The sequence below is a fragment of the Myotis myotis genome, unplaced genomic scaffold, assembly GCF_014108235.1.
Source record: "Myotis myotis isolate mMyoMyo1 unplaced genomic scaffold, mMyoMyo1.p scaffold_m19_p_9, whole genome shotgun sequence".
In the NCBI taxonomy this organism is placed as follows: Eukaryota; Metazoa; Chordata; class Mammalia; order Chiroptera; family Vespertilionidae; genus Myotis; species Myotis myotis.
Genome location: NW_023416401.1, coordinates 38,526,618 through 38,546,151, shown reverse-complemented (window position 1 = coordinate 38,546,151; position 19,534 = coordinate 38,526,618). Strand labels below are relative to the sequence as shown.

General features: G+C 43.1%; 1 protein-coding gene across 2 annotated transcripts in view; it reads right to left on the bottom strand.

Moving 5' to 3' along the window:
- COLEC12 (collectin subfamily member 12) overlaps positions 1 to 19,534 on the bottom strand; it is a 179,540-nt gene that overhangs the window by 19,132 nt on the left and 140,874 nt on the right. Inside the window, exons 3-6 of one of the 2 annotated variants that reach the window (XM_036321270.1) lie at positions 16,213 to 16,335; positions 10,805 to 10,840; positions 8,405 to 8,503; positions 6,329 to 7,375 (exon numbers count right to left, since the gene is read on the bottom strand). In XM_036321270.1, the coding sequence (XP_036177163.1) occupies positions 6,329 to 7,375; positions 8,405 to 8,503; positions 10,805 to 10,840; positions 16,213 to 16,335 (1,305 nt within the window). The remainder of the gene's footprint in view (positions 1 to 6,328; positions 7,376 to 8,404; positions 8,504 to 10,804; positions 10,841 to 16,212; positions 16,336 to 19,534) is intronic. The other variant, XM_036321271.1, reaches the window with a different exon arrangement.

The following is a 19,534-nucleotide window of genomic DNA, read 5'->3' as shown; positions in this document are numbered from 1 at the left end:
CCGGCGCTGCAGCGACACTGCTGTCCTTAGGGTGAGCCTTGCTCATCATGGACCAGCTCAGAGACAGGAGATCTTGGTGGGAAAGTACTCTCGGGGCCAGGCCTAGGGTGGGCCAGTTTCACTTTTTCCGGATTGTTATTCTAATAATGCAAATAGGGAAGGTGGGCTAGAGGGGAAAAATAGGTGGACCACTGAATTGGCAGGGAAGAGAAGAAAAAAAATACTTTTTTTCTACCAAAAAAAGGAAACAGCAATTCTCCCTGAAAAAGGCAGGGGGCAGGGTGGGGAGGAAAATACCTGCTCATCTCATAAAGCAGCTCACTTTACATAGGACTGTCTTAAGTTCTCAGGGTTGACAGGGAACTTCATTCAAATGCGCCAAGATTCTGCATAGTGAATGACAGTTTTCAAGGCACTTGCACATCCGTTATGCCACCTGACCTTTATGACATATAATTCCCACAGCACATTTGAGGAAAACTCAGGGCCAGAGGCACCAAGCTCTTTGTTCAAATCAAGGTTAGAATAAAAACCGATTTTTTCTTTTGAAGCACTGTATCCATCACAAATAGGTTATCTGTCTAAGATAAGGTTTAATATTTATGGCTGTGGGTAAAATCCTAGCATGCACACAGTCACCAATGTCTCCATCCACAGCTGCTCAGCCTTAGGAAACCCATCACAGAGCTACAGCAGGAAGCTGGGTCTGCCTTCAGAGGCTGGGCTTTGAACATGTACTGCAGGTGTTCCATACATAAGGGGATTAATCATTCATATACTTTGCTCATTAAGACAATACTTGTCTCATTAAAACTTAAAAGTTTGCTATTTCTTTTAAAGAAATGACTGAGAAAAAGAGCCAAACCCATGTTAAAAGTCAGTGCTGGATCCCCGTTAAAAGATTATTAATGCCAGGGATATATCTTCCTCCAGGACCTGGGATGCTAGTATTGTTTTATTAGCATCTGGATGATCCCAGGTTTTTAGGTCTTACTTGAAACTTTTATTGGGTGGTGGTTGAAGTGAAAATAAAATGAAATAAAATATAAGCTACCTTTAGTGCCTTAAAACCGAAAACACTGGGATAAATGATGTGGGCGTATTTATGAGCTTGTGCAGTAATAACTTGAGTTCAGTCGAGAGAATGGTTGTGCTACATGGGGAGGCATGTGTGATGTCCCACACAGGAGCAGAGCTGAGATTTGCTTTCAAGGCCAAGTGGGTGGCCCCCTGGCTCAGGATCTGAAATGCCAGGATACCCATGTTGCTGGTAAAGCCATCACAAGCTCCCGAAATGCCTGAATATGAACCCTGAGCAGCCCGTGTTTGCACTACCAGCCAAACCTCCTCGTGTTCCCCAGACTCCAGCTGGGAGCCTGGAACACCCGAATCCTGGAACCAAGCAGTTCAAAGAGCACAGAGACTTTAAATCACTGTGCTGTTTCTGTTTTGCAACCAAACTGCAGGCCTATCCCTGAGATGACTTTCCAATTGGTTTTCCAACATGACTGCTGGTGCTTAACGGAAGGCAGAGAAACCACTTTAGTTCTTAGTGCCAGCAAAAATGTTGGAGACTCAATTTTAGAACTATGAGTGGTAAGGTTGGAAGAACAGAGGAAAAGTAATATAATCTGACTTATCTTCTCACTTAAAAATCTACTTTGACTATAATTAAATTAATCAAACATGTATTAAACACCTACAACATGAAAAAGTCATTCTGCCTCACTGAGGTGAAATGGAATGCACAAATTAAAAGGAAATTTGCCCTAGCTGGTTTGGCTCAGTGGATAGAGCGTTGGCCTGTGGACTGAAGGGTCTGGGTTAGATGCTGGTCAAGGGCACACGCCCAGCTTGTGGGCTCAATCCCCAGTAGGGGGGCGTGCAGGAGGCAGCCAATCAATGATTCTTATCATTGATGTCTATCGCTCCCTCTCACTTCCTCTCTGAAATCAACAGAAATATATATTTTTTAAAAAAGGAAATTTAATAGGTATCATTTGGCAATTATTCTGAAAAATAAATTGCTTCTCAACCTCATGTTTAAGACAGGCTTCTGGAGAGTCATGGGAGCTCCCTGTCTATAGAGGAGGGACATTTAAACTACTGTTCCTCACCAATTGGCCAGTCTGCTTCTATGCCTTCAAAGCCTGTTCTCCAGGATCCCGGACAAGCAGTCTTCTGAGGAAGTGTATCAAGAAGTGGTGGGGTCGGCCAGGAGAGGGGTCCTGCCTGGTCCACTTTGCTTTGTCCCCTGTCTTGCAGCCTTCCTGTGCATCTTCCAAGGTCCAGCTCAAATGCCAGCCCCTTACTGAAGCCTTAATCAATTGCTCTCCTGAAAATAAACTCTTGCATCTCAACCTCCCTGAATAGGTCATCTGTTCTGAGTCATCGCAGGGCAGCAGGTGTCATTGGAGGCAAGGGCCTGGGAGCTAGACAGACCTGAGTTTAGCACAGTCTGCCATTTACTAGCTCCTTGACCTTAGGTAAGTTACTCAGGCTCTCTGGGCCTCCGTTCCCTCCCCTGCAATGGGAGTGCTGATAATTCTTAGCTTAAAGAGATGTAACAAGGAAAGCAGACAGTTGATCCAAGTGCTCAGCAGCGTGACTGGCATATCACAGACACTCAATAAACATGGATTTTAAAATGAGTGAAAGCTGGCTGTTGGTGACACCTGAGACTGATTCCAGGGCTGGGCACCAGAGAGTCAGCAGTAATTGGACCCAAATCAATGTTAACCCTGTCTGTACAATTTTATTCTTTGTGCACATAAAACTACTGTTTTCTACTGTGATATGTTGGCTGGTGAAGGGGAATCTTGGATAGGAACTGAACTTGGGTATGAATATTAGCTAGCCCCCTGTCAGTGCTTTATTGACATTATTGCATTAAGTCCTCATGAGTCTAAAAGGTAGACACAGGTGTGGAAATAGAGGCACAGAGAGGATGAGGAACTTGGTACTTGTACCCAGGTCTATCCGATTCCAGAGCTCCTGTCTCACCCACTAACTCTCATGCCTCGCTCAGAAGAGCAGATGTACTAGGAGGATGCAACTTACACAGTCCCACAGCTTGCAGAGGAATAGCTTAGGATGTGATGTGAACTTCCCCCCTGAGTGTGCATTGTGAGGGATGATTTGTATAAAGCACTCAGTACACTCATACTTAATATTAGCTGATAAAAATAATCAAAATAACAGAAACATTAGCTAATTTAAAGTTAGGGTCTGACTATTCAACTATGAGCTTTTCTATACCTCCTTAGCTGACAAGTCATGCTATTAAATATGCCAGAAGTTTCCTTGTAGAAGACAAGCTAATTAATGGAATAATAAAACTATGAAATTTATAAGTAGAAAATAAATATCCAGGTACCATGACAGAATTGTCTAAAGGTATTACAATTCCAAGAGCTATTTAGAAAACTCATATGTTATGAGGTTGCACATCTGCTGAGATGTGCCCTCATTCTGAATTTAGGTTGAGAAAGAATAGAACAAATAGATTAAACACAGAAGAACTTTCCTATCATTTGAAAGCCCACCCCGTATTCATATGACTCCCACCTACAATATTCCTGACTTGCAATTGTCCAGCCCCTCTAGAATTCAGGCACTCCTGTTGCTCAGAGAAACCATTACATTTTCAGGCATCACCAATTTTTATAAGGAACATCATATAAAACCAACATTTATCTTCCTTTACTGAATACCCACTAGTTTTGGTTTCACCCTCTGGAGCTCCTCGGCTGTCATTTAAAACCCCTTTCACATGCCCAACCTGAGTTGCTCAGTGCTTGAGCATCGACCCATGCACCAGGAGGTCACCAGTTCAATTCCCGGTCAGGGCGCATGCCCAGGTTACAAGCTCCATCCCCAGTGGGGGCATGCAGAAGGCAGCTGATCTATGTTTTCTCTCTCCCTCTTCCTTCCTCTCTCAGAAATCAATAAAAACGTATTTTTTAAAAAAGAAAAAAAAAATCCCACATGCTAGCCTTTTAAATCATGCAGATAGCTGCTTTGTTCCCCATTAAGCAGCCTCTCTCATAGATTAAAATTCCCAGGCCCCTCAATCCTTCCTTACAGCTCATGGTTCCTTTTCTAAGCATGCTGGTCTATGAATGTCCCTCTTAAAAGGGGCTCTGCAAAGTATACTATATCCTCCAGGGGTGGTCTTGCCATACCGAATGGAGTTTCATCTCCCTCATTCTGGGTATCACATTTATTTAATGAAGTCAAAGATCACATTAGCTTCCCTGGTAGACACATTTGTTGCTTACTGTCAATGAAAACCCCCTTGCTTTCCATGCATACTTCCTCTAAGCCATGCTACCCATTAACATTTGTGTTGGGTTCCATCTACAAGCAGAGCTTTACACATGTTCCCTATTTCATTTTGCTGGCATTGTTTTACAGTTCCGTCCTTCCAGATCATTTTGAATTATGATTCTATCATCCATTAGTTAGTATATACAGTTTCATGTCAACAAGTATTGGATTACCAAGTCATCCATATCCTCACACTAGTCACTGACAAAGCTGTTGAACAGGACCCTGCCATCTGCCATCCAGACCTGCCTCCAGGCGCACAGGGGCCCATTAACTATCACTCTTTATATTCATTCAACCAGTGTGGCAGACACACCCTAGGGTGACCCCCAATGACTTGTGCCCTTTTATGTAATCCCTCCCCCTTGAATGTGGAACCTGTGACTTGCTTCTAATCAATAGAATATGGCAAAGGTGATGGGGATGTCATACCCCTGACTAGGTTACACTGTTTAAGACTCCATCTGAGCAGACTGGAGGGAGACAGACACTGTTGCTGGCTTTGAAGAAACTGCAATGTTTTCAGGTAGTCACATGGAATGTGGTGGCCTCTAGGCACGGAGAGTGGTCTCTGGCTGATGCACGCGCCCCCCGCCCCCCCCCAAAAAAACAAACAAACCACCCAGGAACCTCAATCTGACTTGGAGATAAATCCTGCCAAGAACCCGAGGGAGTGTGGAAATGGACCTTTCCCCAGGTAAGCCTTGGATGAAACTGTAGCTCCTCCATGAGACTGCAGCCTGGTCAGACCCTAAGCAAAGGACCCACCTAACCAGATACCGAAGCCACGGACACTGAGATAAGAAATGGGTGTTATAAGCTTCTGAGTTTGTAGTAATTTGCTATGTAGCACAGAAAATACAACTAATAAATCCATCTAACGGTGCTATAATCCAGCACCTATTTCTCCATCTTGTTACTTGTTTTTGTAAGAGGTAGGAGTGAGCAGTAGAAGAGATGGGCTCAGGAAACAAGTTACAGAGGCAACAGAAGAGCCCTTGGAGTTAGAAGAGAGAGAGGGGCAAGGAAAACGCGCCTGGAGGAAGGGCATGGAGAAAGGCGCTGGGTGCTCCATAGAGAGGGCAGAGCCTCTATCTTGTTCTTGGTGAAATACAGGCATGCTATTTTTCATTGCACTACTCTAATCAAGCTAATAAGCCTATTACTGTGAAGAAATGTTAGGTTCGCCTGCCTTCTTAGTGACTACATTCTAATGATTGCTGCATCCCTGAAAGCTCACAAATTATCCTCTTAATAATCTCTTCTCAAATCTTTGCTGGGATGGCCATCCATGCATGTTTCTGTCACTGGAAATAGGAATCTCTTAATGATAACTGTGTGACCTAGAAGAATTAATCTTGCTTCCAAAGAAATCCAGTTTATAATATCATTGAAATAGCTAGGCACTAATAAAATCCAAATTAACCAATCTTCTACTCAAGAAATATTTGATGGAGCACCTTTGAGCATTGTCCACAAGTTCTTAGTTACACCTCTTCCCAAGACATGGAATTTAATTCGCCACCCCACCCCTCGAGTGAAGGTTGGGCTGAGTCACTCATTCCTAAAGAACAGAATATGGGAGAAGTGATGGTCAGTGACTTCTGAGGCCAGATCATAAAAAGCATTGTGGCTTTTTTCTTTCTCTTTCTCTTGGATCACTTGCTCTGGAGGCAACCAGCTACCATGTGGGGACACTCAAGCATTTTCCATAGTGAGGAACTAAGGCCTCCTACCAAGTGTCATGTGAGCCATCTTGGAAGCAGGTTCTCCAGGCCCAGTTATGGCTTCAGACAACTGCAGCCCTGGCCAATACCTTGGCTACAACCTCATGACAGATACCGACCCAGAACCACTTGGTCAAGCTGCTCTTGAATTCCTGATCCTCAGAAACTATGAGAAAATAAATGTTCCTTGTTTTACATTGCCAATTTTTCGAGTAATTTGTTATACAGCAATAGATAACTGGTACAAAAATAAATTCAGAATTTTCACTCACCTTGTAGTATTGTAAAATTCTTGATGAGCTGACCATGTTTGGAGTCCACGAGCTTCATTTCTTCCATAATCACTGATAAGTTCGCTACTTCAGTGTCTAATCTCGATCTCATCATATCTTGTTGCATCCTGAGAGAAACAGAATCCAAACGGATATTGGCCAGTGTGTTATTCAAGGAGGTCAGGTCATCCGTGTGTTTGGTCAGGGTATCTGTGCAAGTGGTCCTGACTTCATTCAGATTGCTGGTCAGCGTCCGCAGGTGGTGGGCTGTGTAACTGATGTTGCTAATAATGTTTACAATATCTGTTTCAAAGAGCTGGAAGCGTTCCTCCAGCTGGCTGAACTTGATGGCTGTTCTGTTCTCTGCGTCCTTGTGTATGTCCTGCAGGTCTTTCAGGTTCTGCTCGTTGGCTTGTGAGGCCGTGGTGATGTTGTCCATCTGACCTGTGAATGAGCTGAGCTGGCTGTTCATATCCTCCAGGGTGTCATTGTTGGCTTTGGCCAAGGCAGAGTTATTGGCAGCCAGCATCTGCAAGCTCTGGACTTTCTCCTTCAACCAATCGGTGTCCTTCTTGGCTTGAAGAAAAACCTGCTGCAGATTTTGGAAGTCGTTTTTGATTCGTTGGATAGCCTGGCTCGTGTCATCCACAGACTGCTGCAGGTTAGTGATGAGGCTCCTCTGCTGCACTTGAGTCAAGTTTAGGTTGTTGAGGTTCATAATGACCACATTATGAGAATACATTTGACTCTGCAGATTGCCCTGCAGCACGCTGGTATCTTGTTGCAGATTCGTAACATAGCCATTATACGCCTGCAGGGTTTTGTTTACAGTGGTGATGAAGAAAGAGTTATTCTCCAAAGTTTCCTTCAGTTGACTCTGCCTGTCCACCAGGGCATCCCCACTTGCCTGTAACTTCTCCAGCCTATCTTTGTTCTTGCTGGTCTTTTCTGTAATGTCACGAAGCTGTTGTTGAAGATCCAGAATGTCTGATCTGAAGGTGGAGAGTTCTGAATTGGTGCTTATAGCTTTCTTCCCAGTTTGGTCCCCTGGAATAAGATATGTTTGTTACTTAGATTGGTGATACGGAGAAGTGTTCAGGTGAGGTCAAAGATTCTAAAGAGACTTAACTAGTATGCCTTGTGGTTTAGATATGAAATCTGTGGTATATGCAGACTGCTCTGCATTAGTAAAATTCACATATCTATTTTTAAAATTAAACGTATTGGGATGACATTGGTAAATAAAATTATATGGGTCGCAAGTGTAACCACAAATATATTAAAATTGGGTCCTGGGGAACTGGAAAAGGTGCTGAGACCAAGACTAACTTCTTTTTTCAAAAAGGAAATGAGTATTTACCTGACTCTGAACCAGTGGTTCTCAACCTTCCTAATGCCGCGACCCTTTAATACAGTTCCTCATGTTGTGGTGACCCCCAATTTCATTGTTACAAATTGAACATAATTAAAGCATAGTGATTAATCACAAAAACAATATGTAATTATATATGTGCTTGCCGATGGTCTTAGGCGACCCCTGTGAAAGGGTCGGTCGACCCCCTAAAGGGGCCATGACCCACAGGTTGAGAACCACTGCTCTAGACCATCAGACAGGGTGTCAGAAGGGAATAACCTAATGTTTGTTAAAGTCACCAAAATCTCTTTTTAAAAAATGAAAACAAAAATCAAAGGATACAATAGGTTAGAATCATTTATTTTTAAAATTAATCCCTGTAATTCTTCAATGCAGAGATTCTTCTATGATTCAAATAGGAATTTACTGAGCATTTTATAAATGAGCTTTGTATTTGTGGTTCTTTTTGATCAGGATTGACCTTCAGATATTTTGGGCACATAATATTGTTCTTTGGGGGATTCAACTCCAAAATTGGTCCTTATTTTTAAAATTAAAAGTCTGAATTAAATCATGAGGAAAGATTCAACACACAACACAAAAATTTCATGTCCTTTCGGGCGAATGTGAGTTTATAGTAGCATCATTCTAAAAAGCTGTAGTCATTTATACAAAGTAGAGTCAGGGGATTTGACTTTGTGGTTCACTCTCAAACAGATTACCTAATTTTTTCAGGTCGCTTTCCACTGCTGTGAGCTTGTCATCATAGGTTTGGCGAGATGTCTCCATGCCCCCTGTAACATTGTCCATTTTCTCTACAACTAAGATTTGGAAATCAATTCATTAGTACACATATCTGCTTAAATTTTATTTTTCAGTTTCAACAAGAGCATTTCATTACAGAATAAAGAAAACAGACTGAAACAAAGAGTATAAATGAAATCAAATACTGTATGTGGAAAAAGCCATTCTTTCAGAAAAATAAGTCAGTTACTTATCTTAAAACCCAGTGGCAATTTACTGGTATGCCTGAGAATTGTATGATTTTAATTCTTCTCGTGCTTCGGTATTGCTGTAGTAGTTTTAGAAGTTGTTTGAAACTGATTTGTAAATTTTTATGTATTATACAAGTCCTCTACCTGGATTGTTTCCTATATAGATGGTCTCTGACTCTATGAAGGTGCAAAAGTGATATGCACTCATTAGAAACTGTACTTAGAATTTTGGTCTTTCCTGGGCCAGCAATATGTGATAAGATATCTCATGATACTGCTATAGCTCCCAGCCAGCCATGAAATATCCAGGGTAAACAACCAATACTGCACAGTGTATTCATTGTGCTAGAGGATTTTGCCCAAGTGTAAGCTGATGTAAGTGGTCTGAGCAGGTGTAAAGTAGGTAAGGCGTATTAAATGCATTTCCAACTTTTGATGGGCTTATCCGGATGTAACTTGATCTTCATAAGTCGAGGAGCACCTTTAATTTCCATAACACTGGGATCATTACTCATCATACTCCCAACCACCTCTGGCAGGTAGGACTCAAGTAGTAGGAGATTTCATGGCAAAGAACACCTAGCTCATTTATATACAAAGTCTTTATAGACGAGATGCAAAATCCAGAGTTTTTGCCACTTTCTGTCTTGAGTTCCACCACTGAGACCTGAAAATCTGGCTTCCCTTTAGTGACAAGTGAATCTGTACTTTATCAATTCCCATTTAGATGCCCAAGTTTACAAAGAAGACCTTTTATTTATTTTTTTTAAATACATTCTTTCTTTATTTTTAGAGAGGAAGTGAGAGGGAGAAAGAGATAGAAACATCAATGATGAGAGAGAATCATTGATTAGTTGCCTCCTGCATGCCCCCTACTGGGGATCAAGCCCACAACCTGGGCATGTGCCCTTGACTGGATTTGAACCTGGGACCCTTTAGTCTGCAGGCTGACGCTCTATCCACTGAGTCAAACCAGCTAGGGCACAAAGAAGACCTTTTAAAAAGCATTCTCTTCATGACACATGATAGGGAGTTAGTGATGCAGTGCTAAATAAAAGCTCCTGTTATTATTCTTTCTCAGGAGGCAGTAACTCTCTATGGTTATGAATACAAGTTTATTTTTCTGTAACGTCTAATAAGATAGGATTTCTCTGTAAGGGACACTTGTGAGATCCAACGTCTAGCAAGTTAAGATGAAGTCCATCCTTCTTGCCCTCAACAGCTTTTTAAAATAACAACTTTAGCCCTAACCGGTTTTGCTCAGTGGATAGAGCGTTGGCCTGCGGACTGAAAGGTCCCAGGTTCGATTTCGGTCAAGGGCATGTACCTTGGTTGCGGGCACATCCTCAGTAGGGGGTGTGCAGGAGGCAGCTGGTCGATGTTTCTAACTGTCTATCCCTCTTCCTTCCTCTCTGTAAAAAAAAAAAAAAAAAAAAAAAAAAATCAATAAAATAACAACTTTAGCCTTAGCCGGTTTGCTCAGTGGATAGAGCGTCGGCCTGCGGACTGAAGGGTCCCAGGTTCGATTCCGACCAAGGGCACATGCCTGGGTTGCGGGCTCGATCCCCAGTAGGGGGCATGTAGGAGGCAGCCGATCAATGATTCTCATCATTGATGTTTCTATCTTTCTATCCCTCTCCCTTCCTCTCTAAAATCAATAAAAATGTATTTTTTTAAAAAAAACTTTATTTTTTTAAGCATGACTATCCTTTGTATATTAATTGTGAGCCAATGGGTCTAGTTCATTTTATTCATCAAGTGTTCCACCCACACATGATTGTGTGAGAGGATTCTCCTAGTGTCTATCAGGAAGTAGAAGTACAGTCCCATGTGTCTGAATGACCTAACGTGAAGTGGCTCCCTGGCTCCTGGCACCTTCCCTGGAGAAGCCTGTTGAGCTGTCCCTTAAGCTTCTACAGTCTGGCCATAATGACATGTGTACACTGCACCAAAATGCTCTTTCTCACCCTAGCCTTTCCACGTGTCCTTCTTTCCACCTAGAATGTTCTTCCCTGGCCTCTTCACCAAGCTAAGACCTACTTGCTCTTCAAGACTCAGCTCACTGCCTGTGGGAGAGCTTTGCTGAATTTTCTTGGCCAGCAGTCCCTTGTTTATTACAGAACTTACTTGACTGTGTTGTCCTGGCTTGTTTACTGCAAGATCCTTTAAGGCAAGAACATTTGTATTCAGTTTTATCTCCAGCTCTTAGCTCAATGTGCGGTACTTATAGGTGTTCAACTCATATTTACTTATGCCATTTATTTAAATAAATGAGTTTCTGCCTGCTGACTGCTGAGGCCTGTGAAAAACCCGCTGAGCTGGAGGTCATGCAAACAAATGTACAAACCACCCAAACCCGGAAAGCCTCAGCACTGGCAATGAGTATGACATCTAGTTGAATAATTATTGTTTTTTGAAATGACTATAGTTATGATAATCTGCACCTTAGGGTTGCCTGATGGGCATCCATACTCCTAATCCCTGGAAACTCTGAACAACAAAATGTTTCCTCTGCATTTTAGCAAAGCTAAACTGTTAAAAAATAAAATAGGGAATGTTTATAAGTTTAGGTTCAGTTCTGATCCTCAAATCAAAACATATGCCTCCGTCTGTCCTCAAACCACACACAGGATCTTAAGTCCTGCCCCTTTTTCCTGGAAGCCAAAGAAACCTCTAAATATGCTGACAGGCAGTCATTTTCTAGTCTCTCCAATTTGACTTCCATTTTAGTTTTAAGAAACACAGAACTGTCACAGACAGATAATGCAGATTTCCGTAGCATAAAAATATATATTCATTAAAAACAAAACCTGTTAATTTTCTCTTCGGTGCAGCAAGGAAGTGACTTGCCCTGCGCACAAGTGCTAATGAACTGGTTCCATGCACTGGAGCACGTGCCTATGTTTAAAAACAGGATCTGGGTATAAAGCTCCTACAAACTCTGGAGTTGCAAAGCTGGCAGCTTGCTTCTGCATAAAAATACTATGCTGATGGAGATCCAGAACCAACACTTGCTGACAGCACACAGCATTTTCGTTGGTTTTTACTCCCAACTTAGTAGCACAAAGTCTAAGAATGGCAGAGTCATCCTTTCTCACCCTAGAAACTCCAAGTCTAGAGCTGTAGACCTCAGCTTGCAGACTGTTCTCATAGGAGGAAAACAAACATGAAGCATAGAAGGGTTACCACAGTCTGATTTTTCATGGGCTCCCCTTGATGGGAGAGATGGTTTCTTGACAGAATTTTTCTTCAGATCATCAGGCCTTTAGTGTTATAGCTGGAGAGTTGTCCTTCTTCAAGAACCCAAAGCCTAATTCTCTGGGATAGTTTGACAATAATACCTTTTCTACAAAAGGATTATAGTATCATCCTTTGGCCACTAACCTCCTTTTCCCTTGTCTTGATTTCACCCGTCTTTTAAGGTCCACTCCAAATCTTGTCACCCCATTGTGCTAAGCCTTCCCTGGTTATTTGATTCCATACCACACCAATTGATTTTTTTTTTATCTGAATGGCAATAATAACAGCCTCCATTTACTGAGTGCCTATCCTGTGCAAGGTGCACTGCACCATCTCTGCAGTTAATCCACAACTTCTATTTTACAGATGAAGAAACTGAGGCTCAGATATATTCAGTGACTTGCCCAGAGTCACACAGCGAGTAAGTGACTAAGTGGCTAGGAGATCTAACTCCACAATCCCTGCCTTCTCTGTAAATCCACATTGCCTCTGATTTAGTATGTCTTTTCCCTAAATATGGTTTTCTCCAAGAAAAATCCCTGGAAGGGAAAGATTATGTCTTGTCTGTCTTCTCTTTATAGTCATCATCCTCGGGTGTTTACTAGGCATCGCTATGTGTGTGACATAGTGTAGGCAGTGAGAATACAAGCTCATGGCCCAGTCTGAGGACAGGGAACAAGAGCAGAGCACAGCTCCCGCCTGGTGCTCACGAGAGTCCACACCAAACTGACTGTGGTACTGAGGGGAACCCCTCCCACCCCCCACATTGGCACCTGTGACTTCCCAGTAATACCAACTACACTTCCTGGAATGCAACTAAGACATTCCTATTTTGAACACTATTTCAGTTTCATTACAAAAATAAAGAAAATCTGGTTGTAGGGTATTATCCTAGACTCTAACAACAGCTACAGTGTGCATATTTGATGCACATTTTGAAAGTCTACTTTGTCACTGCTACTTGGGCAGCGCTTAGCAAGGTAGACATTCTACAATAGGAATGTGGAATTAAAGGAGAGCCTTACTGAGAGAGACTCAGATTTCTGTCCTCTTTCTTTATCTCTTTGTTACCTTCAGATGGATGCCTTCTGGGCAGGACAAATGAATAGGATTCGGGGAATGTTCTGGAAGAAACATGACCTATGAACTTAAGAGCTGGCTTCTGCCACAGAAGCTCCATTGATGGGTGATAGAAAGCCCAGGGCAGAGGACCATGCTGTAACCGTCCAAGAACTTGCTTTCTGGAAAGCAGCTGACGAGCCTCATGGTCACAGTCACTGTGCAGACCTGTCGGGGTGACTCAGCAGTCCTCTGACTGGCTCAGCAGATTCTCTAGAAGGAACTTAAGTGACGTCCTAACTGGCAGCTGTGTAAGTGACATACAGAAGAAGTAAAGAACATTTTGAGGAAACCACGGAGCTGCCTTTGCTAACTCTGACAAATAAGGAGTTCCTATTTTCTTTCTTTTCAAATCCTCCTTCAGAGAAATATCTTCTTTCACTGAATATTTTTTCTTTCTTTCTTTAAAAAAAAAAAAAATGAGTTTCTCTAGACTTCAAAGGGAGATCTGTGAAAGGAAAACCGAGTCTTATCTTTCTGCCTTTTACAGTGTGGAGTCGCCAGCATCTTATCAGCAAGAAAGAGGATTCACTGTACAAGAGAAAACACATCTGGAAAATATCAACATTTTAGTTCATCAAGGCTGTGCTTAGAAACCAGAATCGCACGTTGTTTTATCTTATTTTTGTCAGTCGAGGCCTGAGGGATAAGGGCCTTGAAGGAGGTAAAAGACCAGCCAGACGGTGGTCACTTTGCCTCCACTTCTCTCGCTCCCTCCGTCTCTTCCCCCTTCATCCTCGTCAGACCAGCCTCCAGAGCAGGCCAAGCCAATCTCCAGGGTTTCAGGTTTCTAGGTAGGGCTTCAAATTGCCGCAGTTCCCTAAAAGCAGACTGGCTTAGAGGTCCTTGGGCATTGACTGATTGCTTTAACAGAAGTCAGCTCTACTCCACAATTCATTCACCGTCCATCCTCTCATTAATTCATTCGGTAAACTTTATCGGGTTCCTATGAAGTACCATGAGGCTAGGTGCTGGTGGGAGATATAGCAAATAAAAGATAGTCTCTTTTCTTCATGGAACTTACAGTTTGGGTGGCAAGACAGACAAGCCCACTGGCCATAATGATACAGTGTGGCAGGGGCTAAAGTAAGTAAAAGATGCTATAGGAACAAACAGGAGGGCACCTAACTCACACCCTCAGGTGTGAGACATGAAGGGGAGGAAGGAGCCATTTAGGGGGAGAACAGAGAAAAGGTTTTCCAGGCAAATGGACCAACACACAAAGCAAACCAGAGCTGACAAGGGATTTCCAATGTTATAATGCAGAAAATACGTGTGCTCTAAAAAGAAAAGAGAAAAAGAAGAAGAAAGCCTCTCCTTTGGGTCTTCCTATGTAATTCTGAAGGCATAAAGACCCTAGACCGTATTTCCTTGCAGAAGTAAAAATTACAAAACATCATATGGTGACAAGCTCTTCAAACCTTTCTCATCTCCCTTTCAAGCAGAAAATGTTTACTTTCATATCACACAGTACTGAGCCCTAAAGATATTCATTAAATGGCTGTTTGATTCCAAATTTCTCCTTTATCTGGGTTTGCTGGCAAAAGTCATGGAGAAGTGAGGAATAAATAACCTAGTAAGGAGGACAGTCTGAATTACTTAGGACATAAAAACCCTCCTGTCCCCCCTCTTGGTCCCCTCCTTCACCTCATCCAGCCCTTGCACTTAATCACTTGGTTAATCCTAGGTTAGAGTAACTCATCACAAATGGATACAATGACCTGGTGATTTTCCAAATTGCCATTGCTCAAATTCATCAGTCAACATACTACAGGAAGCACCCAACTTTTCCATGAATATGTCCCTAGAGGTGGGGACTTCTGACTACACTAAGTATTTTTAACATATTGTACCATATTAATGGCTACAGCTGTATAAATGCAGTCATAAAGAAAGAAGGAACAGAGAAATACAGCCACTTATCTATTGGGACTGACTATAGGGCAGGTGGTTTAATTACATCACCTTTGCTCATCCCAATCACTTTAAAAGGTGGCATTATAATTGCCGGTTTACATATAAGAAATCAGAAACTCTAAGAGGTTACGATTCATACCCAGGTTACACAGCTATGCAGAGGACTTAGCATTATGCTTGGCACGACAGTTAGCATTCATAAACACTCATAATTGTATCACAAATGGCAAAATCAATAATTGATCTAGGACCAAAACCCATTCTCCTTCCAACACACTGTTTTCTCAGGAAACCACTAAACACTGGGAGAGAGGTGGGAGGAGTACAAATTGGAGAGAGTTTACATTGAATCTTTCTCTTCCTAGGCCAAGTCTACAGGCCAAGGAAATGAGAGGGAATGTGTGGGATTCTCCACTGTTAACCTGCCACCCCTGAGGAAAGGCTGAGATGGTAGATGAGTGAAGGTTTTGCAGATCAGCAGACCCCATATCTGTCTCACGTGTCTTTGACAGGAAGGCTTCCATGGCTGTTTTCTATAAAAGCGTTTATGTACTTCGTGGTTCTGTATCATGACACCTTCTACCTGTGGTGTCTGGACTGGGTATGGGGTTTGGAAAGGGGAAACCCACTTCGTCTGCAGGTCTGGAAGATTCAGGCAAAAAGCCTCCAGTGACCTTAAATCAGGCACATTGAAAGACTGCCTAACATCCCATAAAGTATAATTGAGGGGTGGTGCTGTCTCGGTGTTTAATTTCTACAGGGCAATATTTTTATGGCGCTATCTAAACAACAGTGACCACAGTAAATGTGCTGAGGAGAGAAAAGGGGAATTAGTTGGCCAGTCCCTGGGTGAAATAAGTCATATCTCTAGAGATCCTGTGTTTGGCTTCTCCTCTTCAATATAGTTTTCCTGTGTGCTGACTCCACAGTTCCCACAGGATTCAGAGATAAGATGAAACTGATAGAGGAAGAGGGAGTAGCTGGAAATAGGTAGGAAAAAACAACAAAGAGGAAAAATCTTTATAATTCAGAGAGGGACATCATTGTTATTGCTAAAATGAGTCAAAAGGAATTACTACTCTCTCCTTCCAGATCCCACAGCTACAAGAAGCTGAAGACACACACGAGGAACTTAGGATGTTGCTTAGTTTTGCATCTGAGTTGTACTCATGAAATACTTCATACTGGTAAACATGGGTTTTTATCATGTTAATGAAGGAAAACTTTACTATTTGGAAGAAAAAGGAAAGAATACTTACCTTTGTATCCCAGAATGGCCACTGTGATTGTTAGCAAGGCACACAAAATGTATAATAATATGATAGAAAACTTCAGTGCCCAGTTGTTTTTACATTTGGTACATTGTGTTCCTTCCTGAATACCTGTAAGAGAAGTCAAATTTTAATAATAATGACCAAAAACATCATTTAGAAAAGTATCTTTGTACATTCTGGTTTAAATATTATGATTAAAAATAATTTTTTTTTACATATGCCTTACTACAGGATGAGTGGTATTTTAAAATTAAATATACCTCTTTAGCACTACAAGCACTTTAAATATTACCATGCTGTTATAACTGTATTTAATATGACTTGAAAAATAACACATAACTCTGTCTCATAGAATAGTTTTGAACCAAATTCCACTCTGATAATTATGATTATAATTTCAATAAAAATCTCTACATGACAAAAGATTTAAAATACCCAAATACCTATAGCAATTCAAACTCAACCAACCAAAAAAAAAAAAAAGTGACTTGTCTTTTGAAGATGTTTGTTTCAGTGGTACGCTAGAACTAGTTGTTACTGGTTTGCTCTTGCTAAATTTTTAGGAATTTGAGGAGCTGATTGTTAAACTCTTGGTAGCTTGAAATCAGTCTTGGAGGGAGTATTTACACCATGGAAATTGGCAAGCACTACAAATTATGATTCCTCCCCTGCCCTTGAACTGGTGTACTATCATGCCACTAGCTCTAATGGTACTATAACCTATAACAGAAAAATAGGTAATTTTAAGATTAAAATGCTCAATATAGAACCATTTTTATATATTACACATATACAGTAAACAGACACAGACCCTTATGTAAGTTATTACAGTTATTTAAATACTAGAGGCCTGGTGCACAAAAATTTGTGCACTCGGGGGGGAAGGGGGGTCCCTCAGCCAGGCCTGTGCCCTCTCGCTGTCTGGGACCCCTCGGGAGATAACGACCTGCTGGCTTAGGCCTGCTTCCGGGTGGCAGAGGGCAGGCCCAATCCCTAGGTGCAGCCCCTGGTTGGGCTCAGAGCAGGGCCGATTGGGGAGTTGGGGCGCCGCCCCCTGTCATGCACAGAGCAGGGCGGATTGGGAGGTTGCGATGCCACCCTCAGTCACGCTCAGGGTAGGGCCGATTGGGGGGTTGGGAGCTGCCCCCTGTCACGCACAGAGCAGGGCCCATCAGGGTGTTGGGGAGCTCCCCCTGTCATGCACAGAGCAGGGCCCGTGGGGTGGGGGTTGGGGCGCGGCCCTCTATCACCCACAGAGCATGGCTGATCAGGGGGTTGGGGCGCTGCCACTCTCACACTCAGGGCAGGGCCGATGGGGAGGTATGGCTCTACCCTGTCACACACAGAGCAGGGCCGATCAGGGGGTTGGGGCACTGCCCCCTGTCACACACACAGCAGGGCTGATCAGGGGGTTGGGGCGCCGCACCCTGTCACACACAGAGTCACAGGGCGATCAGGGGGTGGGGAGCTCCCCCTATCAGGCACAGAGCAGGGCTGATCAGGGGGTTGGGGCGCCTTCCCCTGTCATGAACAGAGCAGGGCAGATAGGGAGGTTGTGGCCTGCCCCCTGTCACACACAGAGCCGCAGGGCCATCAGGGGGTTTGGGCACTGCCCCCTGTCACACTGATCCCGGTGCCGGGAGGCCTCACGGCTCTGCTGATCCCTGTGCTGGGAGGCATATTACCCTTTTACTATATAGGATAGAGGCCTGGTGCACGGTTGGGGCTGGCTGGTTTGCCCTGAAGGGTGTCCTGGATCAAGGTGGGGGTCCCCACTGGGGTGCCTGGCCAGCCTGGGTGAGGGGATGATGGCTGTTTGCAGCTGGTCATACACCCTTCAGGGTGGGGGTCCCCACTGGGGTGCTTGGCCAGTCTGGGTGAGGGGCTGAGGGCTGTTTTCAGGCTGGTGGGTGACCGAAGCTCCCAACCGCTCCTTTTTTTCTTTTTTCTTTTTTAATTCTGGGCCAGCTTTAGCTTTGAGGCTTGGCTCCAGCTCTTAGGCCTCCACTGCTGAAAGCAGGTTTCTGGCCTTTGTTTACCTTCTGTATTTGAAACAATGTTGCGATCCTGCTGGCTGAAGCCCGGCGGACTAAAGCAGGTTTCTGGGGTTTTGTTTAGCTTCTATATTTGTAACATAGTTGCTTAGAGTTGCAGCTCAGAGGCCAGCAATGGCAGGCAGGGAACGTTGGAGTCCTCTGTCACTGAAGCAAGCAAGCCTCATGTTCGCTTAAGTTGCCAGGCTGCTGGCCGCCATCTTGGCTGCCAGTTAATTTGCATATTGCCCTGATTAGCCAATGGGAAGGGTAGCAGTCGTATGCTAATTACCATGTTTCTCTTTTATTAGATAGGATGAATTATGAAATTACTAGAAAAAGATCTTTTTGATGAGAAGAGGTAAATTTTGACTGCTCACAGTTCAACTTTTTGAAAAATATTCTAATCTAAATGAGAAACCATCATCACTTCTGCAAGTGACTCCAGAAACCCATAACAGGGAACTTTCCATCAGATTGATTAGAAACACAGAAGACAAAGACTGTGGACATTTTAATGTGAAAATCACATTGTAAGGAGCACCAGCAGATTCCTTCTTTCCCCGACCTGTTTTCCTATGTGTCTACTAACAGCGTCCCCCAGGAGCAACCGCACATAAAGGGCTCGTCTTCCATAACTGTGCTCAATAACTTTTGATAGATAGGTCGTGAGAATTAAGCCACAACCGAAGTTTCTCTCCTTGGGTTTGTAATTTTACCCATAGTGCCCTGCTTCAGTGAAAAGAGTTCTTCAGCTGTGTTTAATGCAAAATGATGAGAGAAACAGCATAGAACAATGATTCAAATTTAACTTTCAGGGTTTAACCAATCCCACCGCTGTTCTGGGACAGAGACCCAACAGGAGGGGGCTCAATCTGTCCCAGGACTCAGAGCAGTGACTCTCAAACTCGGGTGCATCAGACTCATGTGAGCAGTTCGTTAAAACACAGCATTTCTAATGCAGGAGTCTGCGAAGGCACCTGAGAATCTGGACTTCTAACATGTTCCCAGGGGATGCTGATACTGCTGGCCTGAGGACCATACTGTAGAACAGTGCTTCTCAATCAAACCGTAAGATGCTTATGAATCCCGCTGTTCCAATGCAGGCCTGATTCATCAGGTCTGAGGTAGGAGGTAAGATTCTACATAAGATCAGGTGATGCCTGGTTAGAGAAACACACTTCGAGGAGCAAAGGTCTAGTTTAGAAGATGACCATGCTTGGATCAACCTTTGGTTAACCAATTCCTTGTAGGTAAAGCTGTAAAATCAGACT